At 40.6% G+C, this 24,216-nt stretch overlaps 1 protein-coding gene across 2 annotated transcripts; it reads right to left on the minus strand.

Annotated features, from left to right (window-relative positions):
- Positions 1-477: 477 nt before the first annotated feature.
- On the minus strand, positions 478-22,835 carry LOC114463223 (RNA-binding protein 38-like). Of its 2 annotated transcripts, XR_003674073.1 has the most exons (5): positions 22,451-22,835; positions 18,863-18,986; positions 16,645-16,699; positions 6,798-6,879; positions 1,858-1,991 (listed from the first exon to the last, which is right to left on the minus strand). XR_003674073.1 is itself a non-coding variant. In XM_028446615.1 (4 exons), exons 1-4 carry the CDS (start codon positions 22,661-22,663, stop codon positions 1,646-1,648), a joined length of 738 nt encoding a protein of 245 aa, XP_028302416.1. In that variant the 5' UTR covers positions 22,664-22,835; the 3' UTR covers positions 478-1,645. The 2 variants fall into 2 exon arrangements, 1 of the variants encoding a protein (XP_028302416.1); XM_028446615.1 differs by lacking the exon at positions 6,798-6,879 and having other exon boundaries at positions 478-1,991.
- Between the last annotated feature and the right edge of the window lie 1,381 nt (positions 22,836-24,216).

A 24,216-nucleotide genomic window follows, 5' to 3' on the forward strand; every position in this document is an offset into this window, starting at 1 on the left:
AAATCAACACATTGCATGTTTTTTCCTCCAATTCTAGAACAGTTTTCAGAAGTTAATTTGTCTTCATAGGGAGATTTAAACATTTATAATCATTACAGAACAAAAGTGAATAAAGGAGAACTAACTAACTGAGGGGAAACCCAGCACTGGAAACAGGTGGTAACGTTGGAACTTGATAAGTTCCCCCCCATCGAGAGACAGACACACACACACACACACACACACACACACACACACACACACACACACACACACACACACACACACACACACACACACACACACACACACACACACACACACACACACACACACACACACACACACACACACACACACACACACACACACACACACACACACACACACACACACACACACACACACACACACACACACACACACACACACACACACACACACACACACACACACAGCACAAAACACACTACGAATTGAAGACATCACGAGACGCGCTGAAGTAGAAATTCTTTATTTTTTTTTTTCATATGGCTTTTTTTCAGGGACGGTAAAAGACATTTTAATTGGAAAGAAAACAAAAAAGATCTAAAGAATATCTGAATTAAACCACAGCTACTGACATTGTAGTGGATCTAATGGTTTTGGTGACTAGGATTAAATTAAAAATGATAACACTTGTGGATCTGCAGTCAGTTTTTCTGCACGTTCAACAACACTAGTGTCACAGCCCGTCAAGGATAATAATTAGGAAAAAAAAAAAAAACATATTTTAACTTAGTACCTTTCATAAATACCTACATATATAAATATTTATTGTTAACAATGACTGAAAAAAGTTTAAAATGTTGTACATGAATGTCCTTTTACTAAAGTCTGACATGAAGAAGAAGAAGAAGACAAACACTGGTGTTTGAGCTCAGTGTCGGCTACCTTTACATTGATACACAGTACTCCTGATCCCCCGTAAGCCCACATACTGCTTATGATTATCTAAACATCCACCTGGAATTATCAAAATATCAACAGGTGAAATACGTTAGAAAGGTCTCAGGCTTTGGCTCGGGGGATAGAAGCATTTCAGAAAAATAATAAGAGGATTCAAAAAAGGAGTTTCTTGTTTAAGGCCTCTTGAATTAAAGATAATAAAGTGTGTAGACCCCCTCCACCCCTTATCTATGGCTGTCCTCCAGTGTCTTAAGCAGCAGTGCCCGTCATGTGCACCCAGGATATTTTGCAGGAGGAAAAAAACCTAAACAAAGAAAAAGGTGATGTACGTTTCAATGAGCTCTCCAAACATCAACCTGTACCGTGGACGTACACAACCTCCGCTTATTGAGCAACAAACATGGTAACATTGAAAATATTTGGTGTACAAATATGACAAAAACAAATATACGAGGAATAATAAAAAGACAATAATAATAATAATAGTTATAAAATGAAAGTTGGGGTCCTGGAAGCCCTTTGGAGCGTCCATGTACTTCCTGCTACTTCTCCAACAGTCCCTCTCAACCAATGAGCACGCAGCACATCATGATCGTATAGTGCAAAAGTCCCACCCTTTTTTTCCTGAAAGCTGCTGCTGATAACAGCGGGGGGGGGAGGTCACCTCCTCTGGCGTTTGTTATCCTGGATCCGAAGGTGGGTGTGCCCTTCCCCCGTCTCACTGCATACGGTCTGGTTGGATATGCTGTTGCTGGGCATAGTGGAGGAAAGCCGGGGCGGAGCCACCGGCGGACTGAAGGCTGGGGAGCACGGTGGGCGGGGCTGTGGAGGCGGCCTGTGGGGCAGCGGCGGTGGCCGTGGGGCTAGCGGCGTAGCTATAGCTCTGGTAGACGGCGGGGGAGGCGGCGTAAGGGTACTGCTGCTCAAAAGCGGCCTGCGCGTACTGGCTGTAGGCGGCGCTATAGTCCAGGTAGGGGCTGGAGGTGACGGAGGTGGACATCTGGGTGGGCAGCACCAGGCTGGGCTGCACAAAGGCTTGAGGGTAAACGTAGGGTTGGGCCAACCTGTGGACAGAGAAAGACCAGGAGGGTGAGTGAGTGAAGAAAGAGGTGAGCAGGAAGGGCATCTGAAAGTCACACAGCCCCCCCCCCCCCCCCCAGGGGAAACATGGGCTGTGTTTGAAATGTCATACTAACGTACTACTCCTACTAAGTCTGACACCAAAATTAGTATCTAGTGGGTTCACATTAGATAGTATGAAAAGAGTGAGTACGCGAACAAACAAATACTTTTAATAGAGCAGCAGATGTCAATATGCCGTTTGAAAACTGATGTATAAACATGATTTATGGGGCGACCATAGATCAGCGGTAGAATTGTTCATCCAATAACTGAAGGATTGGGGGTTCAAATCGAGCTCTATCCAAGTCAATGTCATTGTGTCCTTGGGCAAGGCACTTTGCCCACATTGCCTAGTATGAATGTGGTGTGTGAGTGAGTGTTGGTGGTGTTGGTTGGAGAGATGGCGCACTATGGCAGCCTCGCTTCTGTCAGTCTGCCCCAGGGCAGCTATGGCTACAATTGTAGTTTACCACCACCATGTGTGGAATGAAAGAATAATGCACATCAATGTAAAGCGCTATATAAAATCCAATGCGTTATTATTATTATGACTGAAATTAGTTTTTTGGTCGACCCCCAAATATTTGTACTATTTTCTGTATTATGTTGAAATGAGGATTGAAGTTTTATAGCCACAGTGAATATTTGGGAGCGTTTAGACAAAAGGACGGAGGCTGAAAGATGACTTACACACTTAAATTAAAGGTGGGTCAAAATATCGCAATACTAGTGTGTGTGTGTGTGTGTGTGTGTGTGTGTGTATCATCTCTTTCCATCACTCCTACATCTGTCCCAAGCGAGCATGTCTTTCCAACTACAGGAGACATGTGCCATGTTTGAAATGTCACACTAATGTATTGCTGATACTAAATTACTATGTAGTGTGTCCACATTAGATAGTATGAAAAAATTGAGTATGCGAGAAACACCCAGATGTGGACAATATCTGGATGTAAAAGTATGCACAGTGGGCACACTAGTCATATTCAACCGTCTCATGATATATAGCGAGTGGAAAGTAAAATCGTCCTGGGACCGGCTTCAAGCTAAACATCCAACATCCTCTTTTCAAAATAAAACCATTAGTTTTTTTTTTTTTTGTAAATAGGGTTCTTAACATACGTTTTGTCAGTGGCACAATGGAGGGCCTCCGAAAACCTCTGAAATGTGTTTACGTGAGTTTTGTGACTCAAATGGGCACATGTTGATATTCTACTTGGTCACTTTCTCACTTAAAATGTTTTCAGAACTTTCAAAGGTTGAGAATTAACACAGATATTTAGCCTCAATGTGCTTCAGGTTTTTGTCCTTATAGGCGCCAAATGTAGCATTGGGATCATTTGAATGATTCCAGTTCTGATTTCTTGGTTCAAATCAGATTCCCAACGATTCACTATTCTGATTCTTTTAAGAGGCATGGTCAAAGAAGTTGACATATTTTAAATGAGCTAACCAGAGGTTTTTCTGAATTAAATAAGGCTCAAACATACTCGAGCGTACATCCGCGGAGCAGAGTTCACCAGGCCAATTAAGTGCAAAACTCAGATTTTACGACCGCGTGAGACTTGTCCGCATACTTGGTGTCACACAAAACACTGCTCGGTATTGTACCGACCTGCATTTTACCAGCTGGTTAAACAGAGGACAAATGGAGAGGAGTTTAGAGGAGAAACTGGCAAATGAGCTACAAAAGTACCGACATCTTTAAAACACGTCCCAGAAGATCAAGGACTACAGAGACGGACTGAGGATTGTGGGAAGTTTAGGATTTTAATGAAAACTACTATGCAGCGTTGCACCCGAGTATGTAAGCTCTGAGGAGAGTAGACAGTCCGCCCGAGTATGTTTTTTTTTTTTCCTTTCTCTTTTGTCTGCACATGCTGTCAAAGGTCAACACTACAAGAAGTGCAATCTTTTTTAGACAGCAATGCATTTTTTTGAGTATGTTTGAGCTTCAAGTCTGAACCTCCAACAATTTCACACAGGGTTGTTTTCAACTAGTATATGCATAGAATAATAATAATAATACATTTTATTTAATAGCGCTTTTCCAGACACTCAAAGACACTTTACAGCATTAAAACAAGATAAATTGATAGCAGCGAAAATGACAGAGAAAAGAATGGGTGGGTGGGTGGTTTAAACATTAAAAGCTGAGTGAAACAGGTGAGTTTTGAGTAGTGATTTGAAGGATGGGAGGTCGGTGCAGTTGCGGATGTGGATTGGTAGGGAATTCCATAGGGTGGGGGCAGCTATAGAGAAAGCTCTGTCCCCCCAGGTTCTGTTCTGGGTCCTGGGGACAGTGAGGAGGTTTAAGATTAAATCAGGGCTTTCGCCTATAATTGGCCATTTAATGTGATTAAATATGGAATTTGTCCTCTGCATTTAACCCATCCCTGAGGAGCAGTGGGCAGCCATTTTGCAGGCACCTGGGGAGCAGTTCGGGGTTAAGGGACTTGCTCAACATCCCACAGTGAAGGCCCAGGTAAGGCTTGAACCGGCAACCCTCCGATTACAAGCCCAGCGTCCTTAACCACTAGGCCACCACTCCCCTAAAAAATTAATTTGATTTATATAGCGCTTTATCCCTACACTGAAGTAGTCACAAAGCGCTTTACACATCAGCTCACATTCACCCATCAATGGGACAGAGCTGCCATGCAAGGCACTAGTCGACCACTGGGAGCAACTTAGGGTTCAAGTGTCTTGCCCAAGGACACTTCGACACATACACAGGTATAGACTGGGATGGAACCCCCAACCTCTCGATCAGAAGACTCCCTCTCCCACCTGAGCCACGGTCGCCACGGTTTGCATCAGAGGAGCGGAGGCTACGGGAGGGAGTGTTTGAACCAATGAGAAGTATGTCTGATTTGTTACTGTTTAAGATCAGGAAGTTTTCTTGGAGCCATGTATTGATATCAGAAAGACAGTTTGAAAGTGTGGAGTGGGTTTCATGGGTGATAGACTTGGTGGAGATGTGTAATTGGACGTCGTCGGCGTAACCGTGAAAACGGAGACCATGACGACGAATGATTTGACCGAGGGGGAGGAGGTAGATGGTGAAGAGGAGAGGACCAAGCACAGAACCCTGGGGGACTCCTTGGGACCAAGGGCAGTGGAGGAGGAGCAGTTGTTGATGAAGATAAATTGTTTCCTGTTAGTGAAGTAAGACTGTAACCAGGTGAGGGCATCGCCAGTGATATTGTGGAGGAATTTTAAGCGGGAAAGTAGGATGGAGTGGTTGATGGTGTCAAAACCAGCAGTGAGATGCAGAAGAACGAGAATTGAGAGTAGGCCGGAGCCGAAATTCAAAAATGTTTATGACCAGGAGAATCGGAGAGTTAGTCCAGGGACCAATCGATGCCCTATCGAAATGCATTTTGGTAAACTTGAAAGTATACTTCAGTGGGAACACTCATCATCCGAACCATACTTAATGAGTATATACTGTCTACTATATACTATGAGTTTGTAGTGTAAAGTACGTTACTGTGACATTTCAAACACAGCCATGATCTCTGTAAAGCTCTACAAGGAAAACCAGTCTTTACAAATCTATGAGCTCTAAATAAACATGGGGCAGACGGTGTTAGAGAGAAATGTGACTCAATGCTGCGTCGGTTGGTGAAACCTACAGAACCTGTTGGTTGGGTTGGTCTTCTAAGGGGGGGGGGGGGGGGGGGGGGGGGGGGGGGGGGGGCGTCAGCCGTTACTGGCAGGTTTTCAAACTCAGGCATCAGTAGAGTGTTTTAACAGCTGCTGCTCTTCACACACACACACACACACACACACACACACACACACACACACACAACACACACACACACACACACACACACACACACACACACACACACCACACACACACACACACACACACACACACACACACACACACACACACACACACACACACACACACACACACACACACACACACACACACACACACACACACACACACACACACACACACACACACACACGAAGCAGTCCATTGCTACCCACTCGGTTTGTAAATATCACACAAACTGTCACAGGTGATGAGGCTCAGGGGCTGCGGGGGTTAAAGGTGGCAGGGGAGCTCATCAGTGCATGGTGAGAGCTCCCTCTATCCGTCTCTGGGGGGGGGACGCAGACAGAGCTGATTAGCGCTGGTGTGTTCAGGGACCTGTACGGGCCTTTGTTTCTTTCTCCCCAAGGGGAAAAAAAAAAAAAAGGTAAGCGAGTGTATTTGGAGCGACTCTATTTTTATTTTAAGTTTATCAGCGGTGGTGAAAGGGTGATAAAATAAAAGTGTCATATCTATAACAGCTTCAACCTGTGACACTAAACTAAGGGAGACACACGCCAAAAGGAAAGGATTTGATCCAAATCCCTTTTCCTCGTCGACAGATTCATTGGAACATGATGAGTATCAGGAATATAAAACAAAGGCAGCGATGAAGTCACCACAGCAAAAAAGATGAAGCATGCACAGACAGGAATGTCATTACACTCGCGTACCCGGTTTAATAACCCCCCACCCTCCCTCTCCCTGTTTTAGACACTCACACCCAGACACAAACACCAGTTACCACTGCACACCCCAAACCATGCCATAATAGGGAAAGTCACACCACAATCAGCATGAGCTCTTCACTTCATATCAGGAAGAAGATAAAAAATAAAATCAAAATAAAAACAGCACTCCACTCCAGTCCACCACAGCACACTGCACTGCACGCTCAAGCCATCAGTGGCACCTTTGGAGGGAGTGAGGGGGAAGGGGGGGTCAGACTCTTCACGACTGTTCAGGGCATCATCTCGTCTTCCTCTGGTCAGCAGCTAGCAAGAGCGTAACGCAGCATTAGGAGCAAGGTTATTGGTCAGCACAAACACAGAAGATCCTACTGTACATTAGAGTATGAAGGAGTTGGAGGCACAAAACAGAGAATAATAAGGAAAACAAAATATAGGGCCTCCCATTTTCTGTGATCGCAGAAAACGAATTAAAATTATTTAAAAATCAGGCACCAACATGATATACAAATGCCTAACTAGCAGGTTTTGGGACAATGTTACACATTTACACCTATTTTTCACTGAAACACAGGTGCATGAATGTCTAGAAAGTGAGGCAAACGAACAAATATGTCTAATCCAGCCAATAGTCACATTTCTTGTGCTACGTGTTGAGGTCAGACTAGTGACCATGTTATCTTGTGATTTAAAATGAGCTTCATCTGAGGTGGTTCAGATTATTATGACTGCATTGAAATCTGAAAAGGCTCTGGTACAAAGACAGGTTTAGCTGACGGTGTATTGGTACAACTGGTGATTATTTTACTTGGTGACATCTTCCATTTGTAAAAAAAACTTGGTCCAGTCACCGGTTTGTGGCAATTAAAAGAATCAAAAATAATGTTTTGGGACCATATCGCACATATCTAGTGATGCTCCGAAATCCCGTCCACCGAAACACTTTCTTACTGAAAAAAACCGACCAAAACAGGATGTTGTAAAGATGTGAGCAAACACCGCGGTCAGAGTGTGTGCTTTTCTGAAAACGGGACCAACTTGTCTGCGGACTCGTGGAGCAGCTGTTTTTTTTTTTTTTTTTTTTTTTTTTTTTTTTTTCTCTTTTTAATAGTAAACATAAGAAATAACGTTACAGAACATTCCTTGACAGCAAGACAGAGTATGCACAGCAATGTAAGAAAAAATAAAGAATTTGAATAATACAATATAGTAAAATAAAATAAGGAAAAAACATATTGGATCCCAGAAAACCGAACAAAGCTGACATGATACAAATACACAAATCGATTGATGGCAAATCAAAACATTACAGAAAAGTGTAGGCCCCTCAGTTACCCAGGTATCTCTCTATGGGTGACCATCTCCTCATGAAGACCTCATACTTCAGCTGCAACTTTGCTGTTAAAGCCTCCATTCTATACACCTCTCTCACTCTTTGCTTCCATTGTACAACGGTTGGTGGCTGTGGATTCCTCCACTTTATTGTTACCATTTTCCTAGCAGTCATCAGGAGCACATGTAGCAGGTACCTTTGATCTTTTGTATACGTGTCTTTGGGAGTCAAATCAAGAAGAAACTGGCTCGGCATGTATAATAAATCAACTCCCAGAACCTTATCTATCTCCATTTTTACACCTCTCCAGAAAGGAACCAAGATTGGGCAGTCCCAGAATATATGAGAATGGTCACCAACCATTCCACATCCTCTCCAACATTTTCTTGCATCTGGGTGGTCAACAAATTTAGAAACCACCAAAGGTGTGTTAAAGAACCTTATCTTTGTCTTCCAATCAAACTCCTTCCACATGTTACTATTAATTCCTTTATGGCAGCCATTACAAATTGTTTCCCACTCTCCATCCTCTATTATAATATTCAACTCCAGCTCCCATTTATTTTTAATATAGTTAGTATTATCTGATGTGTCCAATAGCAGGTTTCTGTATAAATGGGAGACATGTTTTTTGTTGGGTAGATGATATTTTATTATATTAATCAGGTAAGTTTCAACATTTGATGGGGTAGTTTTAATTGTATTCCAATTTTTATGGTTTGTGATATAGTGTCTAATCTGAAAGTAACGAAACATGTCACTTTGAGGTAGAGAGAACTTGTCTTGAAGATATGAGAATGGCTGTAGAACGTCATCACAGAACAGCTGATCAATAACCTTTAGGCCTCTGCCCTCCCATCTCTTAAAGGTTGTGTCCACTGTGGAGGGGGGGAAATCTGGATTTCCGATAATCCGTATTGCCCGTGAAAGACCGGCTGTCCCTTTAATTCCTTTCTGAACCGTTGACCACATTTTTAAAGTGTGTTTTATCCAGATATTTTTTATTTCCAGTTTCTTCTGTGACTGCTTATCCAGAAACACTAGGGTGGACAGTGGTATAGCTGGCAGTGAGTTTTGCTCAATGTTCACCCATCCTGACTCCAGGAGCAGCTGTTTTTAAAAACATCTGAGCAAGTGTGAGACGGAGCCCACAAGTGTTTTTTGTTTCTGTGTGAGATGGACACAGCGTTAACAACTGTACTTGATCCACGTTATAAACACCATTACTGAGATATGATTAAAGCAGCAGGCACAAGAAATGATGCACGCCGCAATCAAAGCACCGTGACATGTGTGTGCGTCTCCAAGAACATGCTTCAATAATAAATACAGAGATGCTGATTTTCAGCAAGAATTTCGATGCACCGTGTTCAAATGAGAGAATATACTGTATTTAACTTTCTTTCAGCAACTTCGTCAGCTATAGGCCTGTACAAGTTTATTTAATGTACGAGTGAGGACAAATGAAACATTTTATCTTGTGCATTGTTAGAATGTCAGTGCTGTATAAATATTGATTTATTCTTTTAAACATTAATATTTAATTTTAGTGAGATTAGTACACATTCAGAGGCATAAATGCAAAGGAACAAATAATTAGCGGTGTTTCGGCCTTGGTTTACTCAATTTCGGTTTTGGCCAAACTCTCAAATATAAATCTAGCTCAAATGAAATGCTGTATAAAATTATATGAGGTGGCGCAATTGTCAAGTTGTCACTTTGTGCACTAATCCTGGCAACTCTGTATTTGTAACACACTTTAATAAACATGATCAAAAACTAATTCTAGAAGAAAAAAAAAAGTATCTCTGGGGTCACAGGACATTTGTGAATGAATCAAACTGGGGTCACGTGGTGAAAAACGTTGGAACCTCTGCAGTAAAGTCATCTAAAATGGAAAAGTATAAAGTGAAATGACAGAATTTGGTCAATTCTAACACAGAAAATCGGAGGCCATAAAAATGCACATTTAACTTCAAAAACAATTCTGAAAAAATGTGATATTTTCACCTCGTCTACAACTGTACCAAGCATCCAAATTGTGAGACATCTAGTCGTAACTCATCTGAACGAGACATTGAGTTGTAGCTCGTAAACTGACAGTAAAAGCAAATGAGGGCAACCCCCACCCCCATGACTGTAGTGCAATCTACACTTTGCCCTCACAGTGCTATTGAGCCGCTCACAAAGAGGCATTCACGCTCACACACTGCATTCAAAGATGACCATACATTAATGCTGCGGGGCACATGGCTTTCACCAACGCTGTGTATTAGCAATCCGCCCTCCGTAGCCTCGCTGCTGCACATGAGCAGATGACCTTGTGTTTGGAACGTGGAAAGAAGAACCTCAAGGTTGTGTATCAAACTTTAGCTTTAATCGACAAACTGAATAAGATGAGGGCAGCCTTGGAGCAGCAGTGCATCCTGGGGTCACAGAGCAGCTCAGTGGGTGTTGTGTTGGGGGGGGGCAACGAGGACGGGAGGGGGAATGAAAGCGAAGGCCAGAAGATCAGAGGTCCGCTGGCTTTGTGCTCACTGACAACGTTTGTTTGATACACGCGCTCAAGAACTCGCCCAGTGCTGCTTTTATAATGAGTGGACGTGAAAAGCCTGAGCGCTGCCACACTAAGACGCTACATTTTTATACACAACATCACAACTGACGCCCAGCGCACGCTGTCGCCTCACTGCAACACACGGTGTGAAAAACAACAGCCTGGACGAGGACTGTGAAAAACTCATTTTTCCTCTAGTTGCTCCTTTAGCTTTTGTAGTATCACCAGTCATTTTAAACAAAGGGAGAAAAGGTGTTTTGTTTGACACCTGTAGATGTGAGTTACCAAGGGAGCTCCCTGCCTCATTAAACATTAGGTCGAGAACACCACTCATCCGCCCCATAACCCCAGCTCCCTCCCAGTTACACAGAGGTGTCAGCTTTCAGTGTCAATCCAACATGCAGGCAGCAGTTTAACTGTAATGGAGGAAATTTAAGATAAACCACACTGAGCATCACACATGACACTGATAGTCTGAACGTGGATGTTGGACGGAAAAAAAAAAAAAAAAAAAAAAAAAAAAACAGAATTCACATTCTGAAACAGATGAAGCTATATTATATTATTTTCATTTCATTTTTTAAAAGAAAAGATTAAAATCAGGCCCCAACATGACATGGAAATGAGTCACTCTGACCAGCATGCTTGTTTGGGACAATATCAGTCATTTACACACCATTTTTTTAGTAGAAAAGAGGTACTGAATGTCTTAACCACTGGTGTCCAACGCATTGATCGTGATCTACCGGTCAATCACAGAGGTATTTTGTGTCGATCGCGCTCGTGGGCCACAAGACTTTCCAAATGAATGAGAACAGCATGGTCACGTATATCAGAAATCAAATCCAACAATTCAGCTTCTGACTTGAATTTGAGGGGGTGCTAGCGCGCTAATCTGTTCATTTACAAACTAATAATAAGTAGAAGACTCTCCTCCAGTCCAAAGCCGCTCACAGACAATGGCTACGTCCGAATATTTCCTCCTATCTCCTTTCCTATCCACTGTTCCTTCACCCCAGAAGTGTTTAAGTGGTGGCCATGATAAAGAATGTTCAAGTTCACTTTAAGGTGCGGGAAGGAGGCTCAATGCTTCCTTTTTAACCTCCTTTAGCCTAGGAAACACTGATGTATCCTTTACCAATGAAGACTAGCACTCAAGTGCAAACAGAAACTCATGATGACTGACAAGGGACGGAGATCATGTAAGTTACCAATGCAATAATATGCCTTGAATAATCTAAAACCCATATCTTGTTAAATGTAAGCTATATTATCAGATTAGACACTGTGGTTCAAGAAAAAGGATCATAGAAATTTTTAGCCACATTATGTTTATGTCAACATAATTCATATTTGTGAGTGGAAGGTGAGTGTGATCAACTATTCTCAATGTGACGTTCTTTTAGTTTCACTTTTGTTCCTGGTAGCCTCTTTTCCTTTGATTTAAATTCAAACCTTGTGATTATATCAGCGGAAAGTGTTAAAAATGCGCATTTAATAGTCCATTTTCAGAAATGTGTAGTTTTTTCACCACGGCAGACGTCACTAACCTTTGGAGCTGTGAGATTATTATGTCAACTAGTGGAAGTGTGTTTGATTGTCAAAACAAACGTGACCGTGTTTTCCTAATTCCCCTCCTAACACCTTTACTTAACCCTGTGACAACATCCATGCGGTTAAATAAAAGTGGATAGAAAAGGAGATAGGAGGGACTATTTGGACGCAGCCTATCAATCACATTGGCATGAACGGGCACAGCAGCATTGTCAGACAACCTACATGTGTGTGTGGAAGCCGTGGAAGTTCAAGTCTGACTGGCACCGCTAAATGTTTTAATTGTGGGTTCATCCACCTGCACAATCCTGAGTTTAGTTCTCTCTCTGTTGTATGAACAGCAGCCTCTCAGAGAACTCAAGATCTGGGTTAATGCAGTGTGTTCTGATTCAGTGCAAAGATCTGATTCTGTAACCTGGGTCTTTATGAAGTGAACAGCTGTGTTTGGAGCTTCTGTAGATCTTTTGAGATGATCTGACGTCACACTTTCACACAGTTTTGATTCTGTCGTGATGAAATGAAAATACTACTTTTTTACTCTTTCAATCTAACTCTTTTTAAGGGTTACTGCTTTAGTATTACTGTATTTTATCATTTTACAAATATTTAATGATTGTAATTGTTTAAATATTAAAATCAGACTAACGGAGTAGATCGCGAACAGCTGTCTGTGGTAGAAGTAGCCCTGGTCCAGACAATGTGACAAACATTACATTTAATTCCACCATAAATCCTGTAATCTTGCGCTACTTGTTACAGTTTGACTGGTGATCATGTTATCCTGTGACTGAAAACACACAGAGCTTCATCTGAAGTGTGTTTTTAATGTGCTGTGACGAACAAGCGGTTGAAGATTATTATGACTGCATTCAAATCTAAAAAGGCTCTGGTACAAACAAAGATTTAGCCGAACTGGTGATCAGTTTACCTGGTGATGAGTCATGAGAAAAGCAAATCATACGGCCAAGTGGGTTTTGTGGAAATTATGAGCATGGTTCGGCATTTGGTGGAAATTAAGGTTTTCCAAAAAAAAAATTGTTGTGTTCCATATCACATTTTCAATATGATTCATAATTTTAAAGAGGTTGCTGAGGGTCAACAGTGTGGCTAACGACAGCATCACAGCGTAAAAATTCTAAAACATATAATAGTAATTAACTATTAACCCTATTTGGCTTGTTTGGTACATTTGATAGCCTGTAAAGTTGACATCATTGACAAAAATCGATAAAAGAATTAGTGACCGACAATTGTGGGTTACGTCATCATCCGTCTTTTTCAAGTTGTGGACGGAGCTGAACATTGCTTTTCTTGAGGAGCGGCTCATCTCATTTTCTATACATCTTTGCTCAGAGCTGTATGAAGATTACGTGACCAAACTTTAGCCAAGAATGACCCTAAAAACCTTGTTCCACCAGCCAAAAGTCTTTTTTCCAACAACTTTTTCTGCCTATTGTAGCTTTGGTAATGTGTAAATGCTATTACTGAATCAGTGATGATTTATTCAATTTAGTTTGTGTTTGTAAGGAACCCGTTTACACTTTAAGTTGGGAATAGTTTTATTTCTTCATTTATTGTTTATAATTATCATTACCGTTAGGGGTGTCCCGATCTGCTATCAGCCTGAAAACGTATATTGGATTCAAATTTCTGAATTTCAAATTAAAAAAAAAAAAAAAAAAAAAAAAAATCAAAACTCAGTTATTGATTTTATTCAATTGTAAAATATTGTCGATATTATGTTGAAGGTTAAAATTCATATAACCAATTGGTTATTAATAAATGGGTCAGTTTTTATCATACCTACAGTTGCTGACTATTGTTCTGAGTTTGAGTGACATCAAAGTATGTCTGATTCATGCTAATATCGGATCAATAATCAGCCGACACGCGAGGCTGCAGTAACGGTATCATATCGGAAATGAAAAGGTTGTATTGAGACATCCCTAGTTACCGTGATAAATACCAGAAATTATTGGGATACATTTTTAGTCTTCATCACCCATCCCAAGGCAAATTTAAAAGATTCTAGCAACAGAGAGCAAATAATTGTACTATTTATAATCCGATTAGTTTAGATGAATCATTTAAATAATCGATGACTAGTCGACTATTAAAATAGTCTAGGACAAAGAAAAAAAGGATGGATGAGAAAAGACGAAAATCTACTGTCAAATCCTCCGCTCCGCATCAAAATGCTTCCTGACCTCTGTGACCCCTCCAGTTCTCACAGGGCAGAGCATCTGCTGACCACAACCATACACACATCTACACACACAAATCCAGTGTGTAAGTCCAAAGCACGACACTACAACAACATGCAACGCCTCCAAATCCTTCCACGGACCTCGTCCTCTTCTCACCATATGTTACCAAGGGTTCAGAGATGGAAGCCTGTGTCTGTCACCTGCAGGTGGTTGGGGGTCAACAGATACAAAGTGTGGGTGTGTGGGTGGGGGGGGGTAAGGCTGTAATATGAACCTGCACCTGTCCGGGCGCATGGCTTAAAGCTCTGTGTTACATTTCACACTCTTTGGCGGTTTTGGCAACATCCACACTCACAGTTACCATGACTACACACAGTAAAGTGGCTTTGCTGAGTCGCCATTGTCTCAGAACACGACGGGACACGTCCCAATAGAGCAACTTGTCCATTTGAGTGAGTCTGTTGTGAGTTTGCCTAACTAAAAATGAAAAATACATTTCCTTTTTTAGTTTGTCCCAGTGGACCGTCCTGGGATTTCCAAAAACTTCCACCACCGAGTCATTTCCTTTATGGAAGTCAAACAAAAACAAAAACAATTTTGATGCGTTGTGCATACACAGCACAAATAATCGTCTAAAATAAGAATCAGATTAATTAAAGAATAAACATGTTTTTATAGTGAAAGAAGCCAGTTCACCTGATTGGTTGAATTCTGATATTTGCTTCATGCAGGTGCAGAAAAGCCCCCGATGTGTAAACTTTAGGGGTGTAAACATACACTCAACTACGATTTGATTCCCGCACCATGCAAAGTTAAACAAAAATACATATTTTTTGAAAAACATAAAATAAAAATGGATGAAAAGCTTGCTCATGTTCCTGGCTTGGAATTTACATATTACATAAAATAGTCGTGTGTCGCTTTGTGCCGTTGGTTGGGGCTTAATTTCGGTCGTTATACCATGGGCTCGGGCCGGCTTTAGACGTTGTGCTGTAAATCAGTCGATTTGCTTCAATTAACGCAAGAAAGACGCACAAATTGATGCTGACACGCCTCTACATGTGCGCACGGATGTGAATAGTGTCTGGTTGAAACGGGTTTGGGCTTAAAGAGACATCGGCTTCATTTGGATCAGACAGATTCAGGGAGTGTTCTGACGGGCTGAGGCCGGTGGTTCTTTTTTATGGCCAGATTCAGCAGAGTGTGGCTGAACCAAGAGCGTGAAGTCAAAACAAGCAGCACTGAAAGTCACAGCAACCCCTATTGTTTAAGCAAAGTATCGCAGCAATTACTAAAGTTCAATTACAATTCATTACTAATACCAAGCCTGAAATAAATAACTCCATAAAAAGTAACCTTCCTCTTGTGTCTGTTAGCATTTCTTATGATAACGGGTCAGTTTTGACCATGTCTTAAATCAGCTTTAAAATACACTAAAAACAATGATCTATTAGCCAATCTTTTTTATTAATCTCTTGGTTACCTTGTTAGGCTTACAGTACTTATTCATGAAAATATTGGTATTCATATTTTTTGTCAGAGCCTTTTTTATGAGTATACCCCTCGAGACGGCAAAATGATTCTCAAGTGAACGGAAGTAGTGGGAAAATTTGATATGAAACATATTTTAACATTGGTGATCTACGCATGTGTAAGCTATAGAACTGTAACACAGTTTTGCTTTTAATTAAATCCTAATTGACAGTTTTGACAATTTTCAAGACAATTACAAAGTAAATTATCTAAACTCAATTACAATTACAATAGCAACAGATTTATTTCAATAACAACAATAGCAATTAGAATTGATCTCAACCCTGCATATTGTGCTTTATCTATTTTAATCCCTGCTTGTTAGTATCAATTTTTTGTCGTTTTAGAATATATCCTTACATTCCTAGTAAACACATGAGTGATATCTGACTCAGACAGGAATCATCTTCTTGAAGTGTTCAACAAACATTAAAAACTTCATCACCAATCAGGTTTTACAGCTTAAGCGATCTGTAATGCGTCTTCACATGTGTTGATTATTGCTGCAGTGAACTGGTCACTATGGGCTCAGCAGACGCTGCCTGAGCCGTTTCTACATCTGAAACCTTCTCAGTGATGTGTCCATTCAGGCAGGTACGCGAGAGGAGAGGCTCCGGACCCAAGTTAACAAGTGAGTCACACATTCACCTCTGCAACGTGCATTCCATTATCACAGATCTGTGAAGCATCTCCAGGCGCTGCAATGCACTGATATGCTAACCAATGACTGGAGGGGCTGCACGGAGAGTCGTAAACACAGAAACTGACGCGTACTTTCCAGGAGGCACAGGAGGAGAGGCCCAGCAGTGGTGCACAGGGCGTGAACGCAAGAAAGAATAAATAAACAACAACAACAAACAAGCATGCATGCCTGCCTGCTCACTTACCCATACTGCCTCTGGATGAGTGCTGGGTGAATGGGCTGCACTCCGATGGATAAGCCTGAAAGGAAGGAGGTAGGCGGTCAGGCGCACACACACACACAAACATCTGCATTTACATAGAAGGAGAGAACAATACGCAGAGGGCACAGATGCTAACATTAGCTCAAAGCTACCGCTGGACATGCAGCAATCTACAAACTAAAATATTAATTACACAAAAACCACAATATATAAAATTTTCTAGATGACTGGAAAACAAAACAAGCTTAAACTTCACTTCACTCATTTTACAACTAATAAAACTAAAGGTTTTTATGCTCCATGATGATGGAACAGCCTAGATTTTTAAACTCAAACAAAACCTATTCATTCAGTCTGGTTTTTATGTAGTGCTATATACATATATATAACTTTCAATATTTTTATGCTAATTATTTTTTGTGTTTTTATCTCTGACTCTCTTATTTGTCATATTTGTAATTATTTTATTTAATTACTTCTGTTTGGATTAGTCAAACTCATGACCCGGGGGCCAAATCCAGCCCTTTTGAGCATCATTTTGGCCCGCAGGAAACAGTAGAAATGACAGAGAAAAACATGAATCATTGTGTGAATGAAACTCAGCAATATTTGCCAGGCTCACAGTCATTTTTAATGTTTTAACTGTCAACAACCTTCAATTTTCCTCAAATTATTACATAACACTTAATTACATAGAAATTGGTCACAAAAAGCAAGGACATATAAAGTGAAACTGGGGTCTGAGGACACCCAGGGGTCCTGAAGCCATAGCTTGGTGGTCCATGAGTTTAGACCCATGAGTTCATATAGGGACAAATTCCCCAATTAAACAAACCAACTTTACATGTTCAGTATATAATACTGGACATGACGCAATGATGTATCACTGTGAAGTGAGATGACGTCTCAACGTTATAAAATCATTCAAAATCATAAATAATTTCTTAATAAAAACATACCACTATTTTTTTATATTTGTACTTGAATTACAGTTAGTTACTATTTACTTGATCTTGTAAGTAAAAAAATTAAAATAAATAAAATTGTATTTCACACCATTTTGTACTTGTAAAGGTGAAATTTGTATTAATTGACACCCTGATGTATATCATATTGTTCAATATCAGGACATATCGTATCATGGCAATGCACAACCCTAAATGAAATAATTGTATGTTAAATAAAAGGACTATTTAAGTTCCTTTGTACTAAAAAAAAACTAAATTTAATTAAAGTGAGGATTATAAAGTGGTCAATAAAAAAAAATTGTCTTCTGCAATAAGTCCCTGGATCCAAAAAGTTTGAGAACCTCCGTAATAGACAGTCATGTAATTTCCATTTTGATTTGACCGAATTCTAACCAGGAACTTTTCACAGTGTAGGGGATCGTGAGGTGCACGAGCAAGCGCTGCTACAGCGAGTGCTATAGGGTGGTCCGGGGGATTCTTCACATCCGTGCGCAAGAGCTGGGTGATATGGACCAAAACTCAGATCTTTTTTCTCAAAATGGCAATATACAATATTAATCTTGATATTTTTAACTCAAAGTCTTGCCAGAAAGACAATTCTGGGTTAAATTTGCTGATGAAAAATGCCACAGAAGCACATTTATTAACAACAGCTGCACAAAATGTGCCACTCTATCTCCTCTAAGGGACAGCACGTGTGAGTGACTTCTGGCGTGTTTAGAAGTAGGTCTCGGTTTAATACGCATACAGTAATCCATCCAACTGTGCTTTTTTATGCTGTTCTGGGAAGTAACTAATGCAGTGACTCCTAAAACGAGTATTGTAATCCATAATAAGCTATAAAAATATATAGCTGAGAAATAGGTTAAAATTGTAAAGGACACTGATTGACTGTACTCTATGAATACTTTTAAATACTGATATGATGTGATTTGTACTGTGATTGTATAAAATAAAACAAGTTAAAAATATACAGATATACCTTGATACAGGTGATAGTCATTTTTGTGATCGCAAAAATAGAAAACTCGATACATCTTGAATCACGATATACTGCCCAGCTCTACCGTGCACACGCATGTAGAATGATCCGTTACGAGTTATAAACATACATAGAAGCCCCTATTGCAACGATTATTATGAGGGTACCGATTTAAACAGGAAAAAAACAGAAAAGCACCCCTATGCTGGATGGAACACAGAGGGCAGCTACGCTGTATAACTCCGCCCACCTGTCTGGATGCTGCGTGGCTTGGCCCCCAGGTACGCCAGGTTGACGTTGGCCTTCCTGCCGTCGATGATGGGGTTTGGATCTTTACAGGCTCTCTCTGCCGATCCTCGGTCCGTCATCGTCACCTGTTGACACAGTCAAAAATTTTTAATGTCAATTTTTCAACATGTGCTGGACATACAGAAAAATCTAAAAAATGATTCTCTCTGAGCCACGGTGTAAACCAACAGCACAAAGATTTCAACATATATACATAATAAAATAGATAAAAATAGACATATTTCCAAAAATGTTCAGATGCTGTGCAGGATGTGCATTTCGAAAAAACAACAGCAGCAGCATCATCATCAACGACGATGTTAGCAAACAAAGACACACACATGGCTGTGAATCGTTGCTCTTATCATAACAGTTGCACAGGGCAGGCGTTCATGTGTTATAAAACTTATGATCCAATTCCTCTACAGAAAGAAAAAAAACAAAGAATTTGCTGGAAAAGGAACTACAAACAATGCACAATGATACGCATTGAAATCTGCCCACAGCAGCCACAGAGCGGCTGAAATATGGATGTGGGGAAAAACCAACGAGGAGCTTATCCAATTAGAAGAGAATAAGGAGATTGGCATTAGTCCTCCCCCCCCTCTACTCCTCCCCCTCCTCCTGGCATTACGAGATCCCTTCTGTTATAATTGTCATTTTCTGCCAACTCAGAATCACCTCTGTACACTGAGAGTAGACCATGACTTGTATTGTTTAGAACTTTATTAAAAAAAGCTTTTTCATTGTGGAAGGATCCGGCACAAAGCCCAGTGCAGGCCCGTGTTGTGAACACACAGGAAGAAGCAGGGCTGTGTTTATACTGAAGAGCCGTGCTGTTGGTTGGAGGGTGTGTGGGTGTGTGTGTGTGTGTGTTAGGGGGGTTCTGCTAAGGCTAATCCACCTCACAAGTGTGTTTAGAAACAAGGTGTGCTCTGCTTTCAGAGGCTTTTCCCTCCCGCCGTCGGCAGCAGCGAACAGAAAAACAGAGCAAACATGACAAGTGGATAAGGAGGACCAAATAAAAAGTGCTGACTCTCAGTATCGGTGTGTGTGTGTTTCCCCATCATCATCATCCCGATCCTGTTTAACCAGAAACACCAGCCGTTTGGAAGCTCACAGGACAGCTTTCCTCTGTGTCGGAGAACTGATGTGTAAACACACAGAGAGAGCAACTGTCTCACTTCTCCGTCTTTAGGGTGACACACAAACACACACACACACAAACACCAGTTTTCCATTCCTTCTTTGGTTGCCTGCATCGTGCCGCTGATTAGCCTTTCCAAAGATCTGGTAAATATTTGCATTTCTTGTGCTGCTTCTGTTCTTTGTGTTTAAGACAAGTCGCTCTTTATCTCCCCGGAACGAGATCAGTCACCCATTATGTCTTTAAAACGGGAATCAGATCGCGCACGTAGTTTCCAATTTGACAAAAAAAAGAGACAATATACCTTTGAACCATTGCCTGACTCACTGTGCCACACAAAGAAATAAAATCAAACATCAATGTAGCATAATAGGATAGGGATGATTTATTGATGCTGGAATTCCTCGCAGCAGCCAAGATGTGATGTAAATCATGTGCTCTGGACCTCGACAATGGAGGGCAGGGTGTGCAAGGTCAACCCACCCCCCCACACTGCTCCAAAAGAACCATATAAAGCAAGCCAGATCTGCAAACTCTCACCGTCTTCCTCTGTCTCACACACACACACACACACACACACACACACACACACACACTTGTAGAGTTATAAGCTCTGACACTAAGGACTGGAGTGTGTGTGTGTGTGTGTGTGTGTGTGTGTGTGTGTGTGTGTGTGTGTGTCTACAATGAGGTGGGTTTTTCAGGGGGGATGGGCTACTGGACATCAAACATATGTTGAAATATAATCTTCTTAGTTACCATCAACTTGTGTGATCCTCATTAAGCTAAAAAGAACAGCCAGGCAGGCAAAAAAACAGGAGGTGGAAGACAAATATCCCCGAGCCTGAGGAGGAGGAACTGCCTCGGTATGTATCTAATAAAGGTGGGGGCGCAGGGCGATGGTGGGGGGGGGGGGGGTGTCAGATACAAAATATAAATATAGTACACACTAGATTGTTGTGGTTTGTTTTAAGGGTGTAAGAAAAAAATCCATTCGCCGTTATATCGCAAAATTTCATGGCTCGATTATCATCTCGATCCAAATCGCCTTTTTAAGATTGCGCTTTTTAACAGGAAAAAAAAAAAAAAAAAAACATTTAATTGCGCTAAAATATGCATAGCACGTATACACCTGGTCACTAGGTGTCAATGAACCACATCAGACCTTGTTAAACTACCTCAATCCTCAATGCGTTTTAGCTGGAAGTTTATTGCGCTAAAAATTTGAGGACTTAACAGAATAAGAATCTGTTGTAGAGGCAAAATAACTTATTTTGAAAGAAGTAATTTGATAAACACAACACTTGTTTTTTTATATGTTCTCACAAGTAATAAAAAAAAAAAAAAAAATCAAATAAATTGTATTTAATGCCATTTTGTAATTCGTAATTATTGACATTGCGATACGTAGCGTATAGTTTAATATTGGAGTATATTGTATTGTGACATGCAAATCATCTCATCCGATGCATGACAAAGCACCCCACTAGTTTGTTTATATATTTTCATATTCCGGTTGAGCACAAAATTCATCATCGTATTTTTCTAAAAGCATTTTTTAATGTCGTTTTTCCAATCCCAAAAAATTGTATCATTATCGCTAGCCCGTTAACGTTTGTCGTATCGTGAACTCTGTATTGTCTCACCCCTAGTATCTAACACTGCACGTATATGTAGGCATTTGAAGTCCATATGATATAGTACACACTAGATTGTTGTTATCTTGAGCCCATTATCGTCTATCGTGAATTCAGTGCATCAACCCACCCCTAATCTCTAACACAGCATGTATATGTAAGAGTTTAAATGTGTATCTGTAAGAGTTTAAATAAAATCAACACAGTGTAGTACACACTAGATTGTTATGGTTTATTTGTAATTTTTACATTCTCCGATTAAGTTGACAAGTCATAACCAGAGTATGTAAATATGTCCAGTTAAAATCAAATAAAAGCATGTGTATTTGTCCAAAAGCATTTTTTTTTTCCTATCCAAAAATATCACATCGTTATTGTGAGCTTATTATCATCTATAGAATCATGAATACAGTATCGTCCTACCCTAGTATCTAACGCAGCATGTATGTGTAAGCATTTAAATAAAATGCACATGATGCAGTAGACACAAGATTGTTATTGTATGTTTTATTTGTTCATAGAGTAAGTATGTGAGTGTGTCCCAAAAAACCGTATCGTTATCGCAAGCCCATTATCGTCTATCGTAGTGTCCCACCATTTGTATCTAGCAGCATGTATGTGTAAGCATTTAAATGATTAACCAGGAGAGGGGAGGGAGGGAGGGGGCTAGGATAATCAACGGTAACTAGTTACTCAGGCGGAATGACACAGTTTAAAAAAACAGGTTGTGGTGGTGATATTTACTCAAAGTTGTGTTTATACTTACAAAGCCGTACCCTCTGGATTTACCCGTCTGTCGGTCTGTTATCACCACAGCTTCGTCAATGTCCCCGAAGACCTCGAAGTACTTTCTGAGCGAAACATCGGTGGTGTGGTAGGGCAGGCCGCCCACAAAGATCTTGGTAAAAGTGGTGTCCTTCTGTATCGCGGTGGGATGCATGGCTTCTAGAGCTCCGTTCATGAACTGATGCAGAAGCATTGGGTCAGCCGGTCAGAGGGAGCGAGGCTCGGTGAAAAACACGTCAGTGTGTCAGTGTCCCAGCATCGGTTAAAAACACGTCAACACACAAACAAACAAACAGCGTCCCTGTTAGTTTCCGCTTTAAGTCACAAACAGGTGACACGCGGGGAGCAACTCCTCCGCCTGCATTCAAACTGCGAGGCAGCGACAGCGTGCCCGACTATTTATACAATGCTGGCTAAGCCCCGCCTTTATAAACTATTGGCCAATGATCTTCTCCAGTTTGTCTGTCATCCCCGCCTATTGGCCCACCTACACAGGGCGCTGCGCTGCACCTGCTTTTGTCTTTCAGGACACAAAGAGAAGCCGCAGGAAGCGTGGCTGCCTTTGTATGTTAGTGCCACTGTAATCAGGAAGTAGATTTAATCCTTTCTGAATAAAATGATCAGCAGATCTTTGATAGCGACATGACATATATCACGATATGAGGAAGTGAGAAGTGTTAGAGCAGATACACTAAACTTTTTTGCCATTCTGGAAATTTTTGTCACTTTTTGTGTTTGTCAAGTATTTATGAGGGTTTTTGTTACTATTTTAAATGATCTTGTCATTTTGTTTGTTCTTTTATTTTCTCAATTTTTTGTTGTGAATTTGCGCATTATTTGATTGATTTTCCGTGTTTTTGCCAATTTGTGTATTTTTATTTTTTTTTGTTGTCATTTTGTTTGTCGAGTAGTTCTGTCACGTTATTTTGTGTATTGTTCATTTTCTGTGATTTTGTGCGTTTTTGGACTCGTTTTCTGTATTTTTTGTCACTTTTTTTTTTTTTTGTTTAATTTTTGTGTTTCTCGAGTAGTTGTGTTTTTTGTCATTTTGTGTATTATTCTATTTTGTTCCTAATTTGTTGTTAATTTTTTGTCATTTTGTGTTTTTATGCATTTCTCTGTCACTTAGTGCGTTTTTGGAGTAAATTTATGGGGTATGTTGGGCTTTATGCATCTTCAAATTTCGGGGGCCACATCTGGCCCGCGAGCCAGTGGTTGCCCATTCCGCCATATACAGTAAGAGCTGAATCTGATTTTTTTGTTCTGTTTTTTTGTCGAATCGAAATGTTTTGAGTACATTTATTTGTCTGTTTTTTTTGTTTTTATTTTGTATGTATTTATAAAGCGATTTTGTGTTTTAGGAGTCATTTTGTTTGTACTTTTAACGAATGAATTTTTTTCTTCTCTAAATAAAAAAGCATGGGTCTCCATAAAAAAAATAAAAAAGATGAAGAGCCATCTGCTGTGGGAATGTCAGGTATTGAGGTTGAGAATGACATTGTGGTGAGACTCTAATGACCACAATAAAAAGGCATTTCATTCACACCGTCTACCTATGAACTGCTCCACTCTTCACACTTGGCCTTTGTAGCTGCCCATTCATATCCTACTGATAAGTCCCCCCTAATTTCCAGCTGAGGTCTCCTGGGCCCCTCTTTGTGCTGCTTTGATCTCTTGTTGCTTTATTCAACAGGTGGAACAGAAGAAAATGCACCATCTGCTGGTAGATGTGGATTAAAACAAACA

Source organism: Gouania willdenowi, chromosome 5 (assembly GCF_900634775.1).
Source record: "Gouania willdenowi chromosome 5, fGouWil2.1, whole genome shotgun sequence".
NCBI classification, from domain to species: domain Eukaryota; kingdom Metazoa; phylum Chordata; class Actinopteri; order Blenniiformes; family Gobiesocidae; genus Gouania; species Gouania willdenowi.

Coding starts and splice junctions, on each gene's coding strand:
- LOC114463223 (XM_028446615.1), bottom strand. CDS start 22,663: ATGCTTCTGCATCAGTTCATGAACGGAGCTCTAGAAGCCATGCATCCC. Junction 16,700..18,862: donor GCCACGCAGCATCCAGACAG/GTGGGCGGAGTT, acceptor CCTTCCTTTCAG/GCTTATCCATCGGAGTGCAG. Junction 1,992..16,644: donor CTCATCCAGAGGCAGTATGG/GTAAGTGAGCAG, acceptor CTCTGTCCACAG/GTTGGCCCAACCCTACGTTT.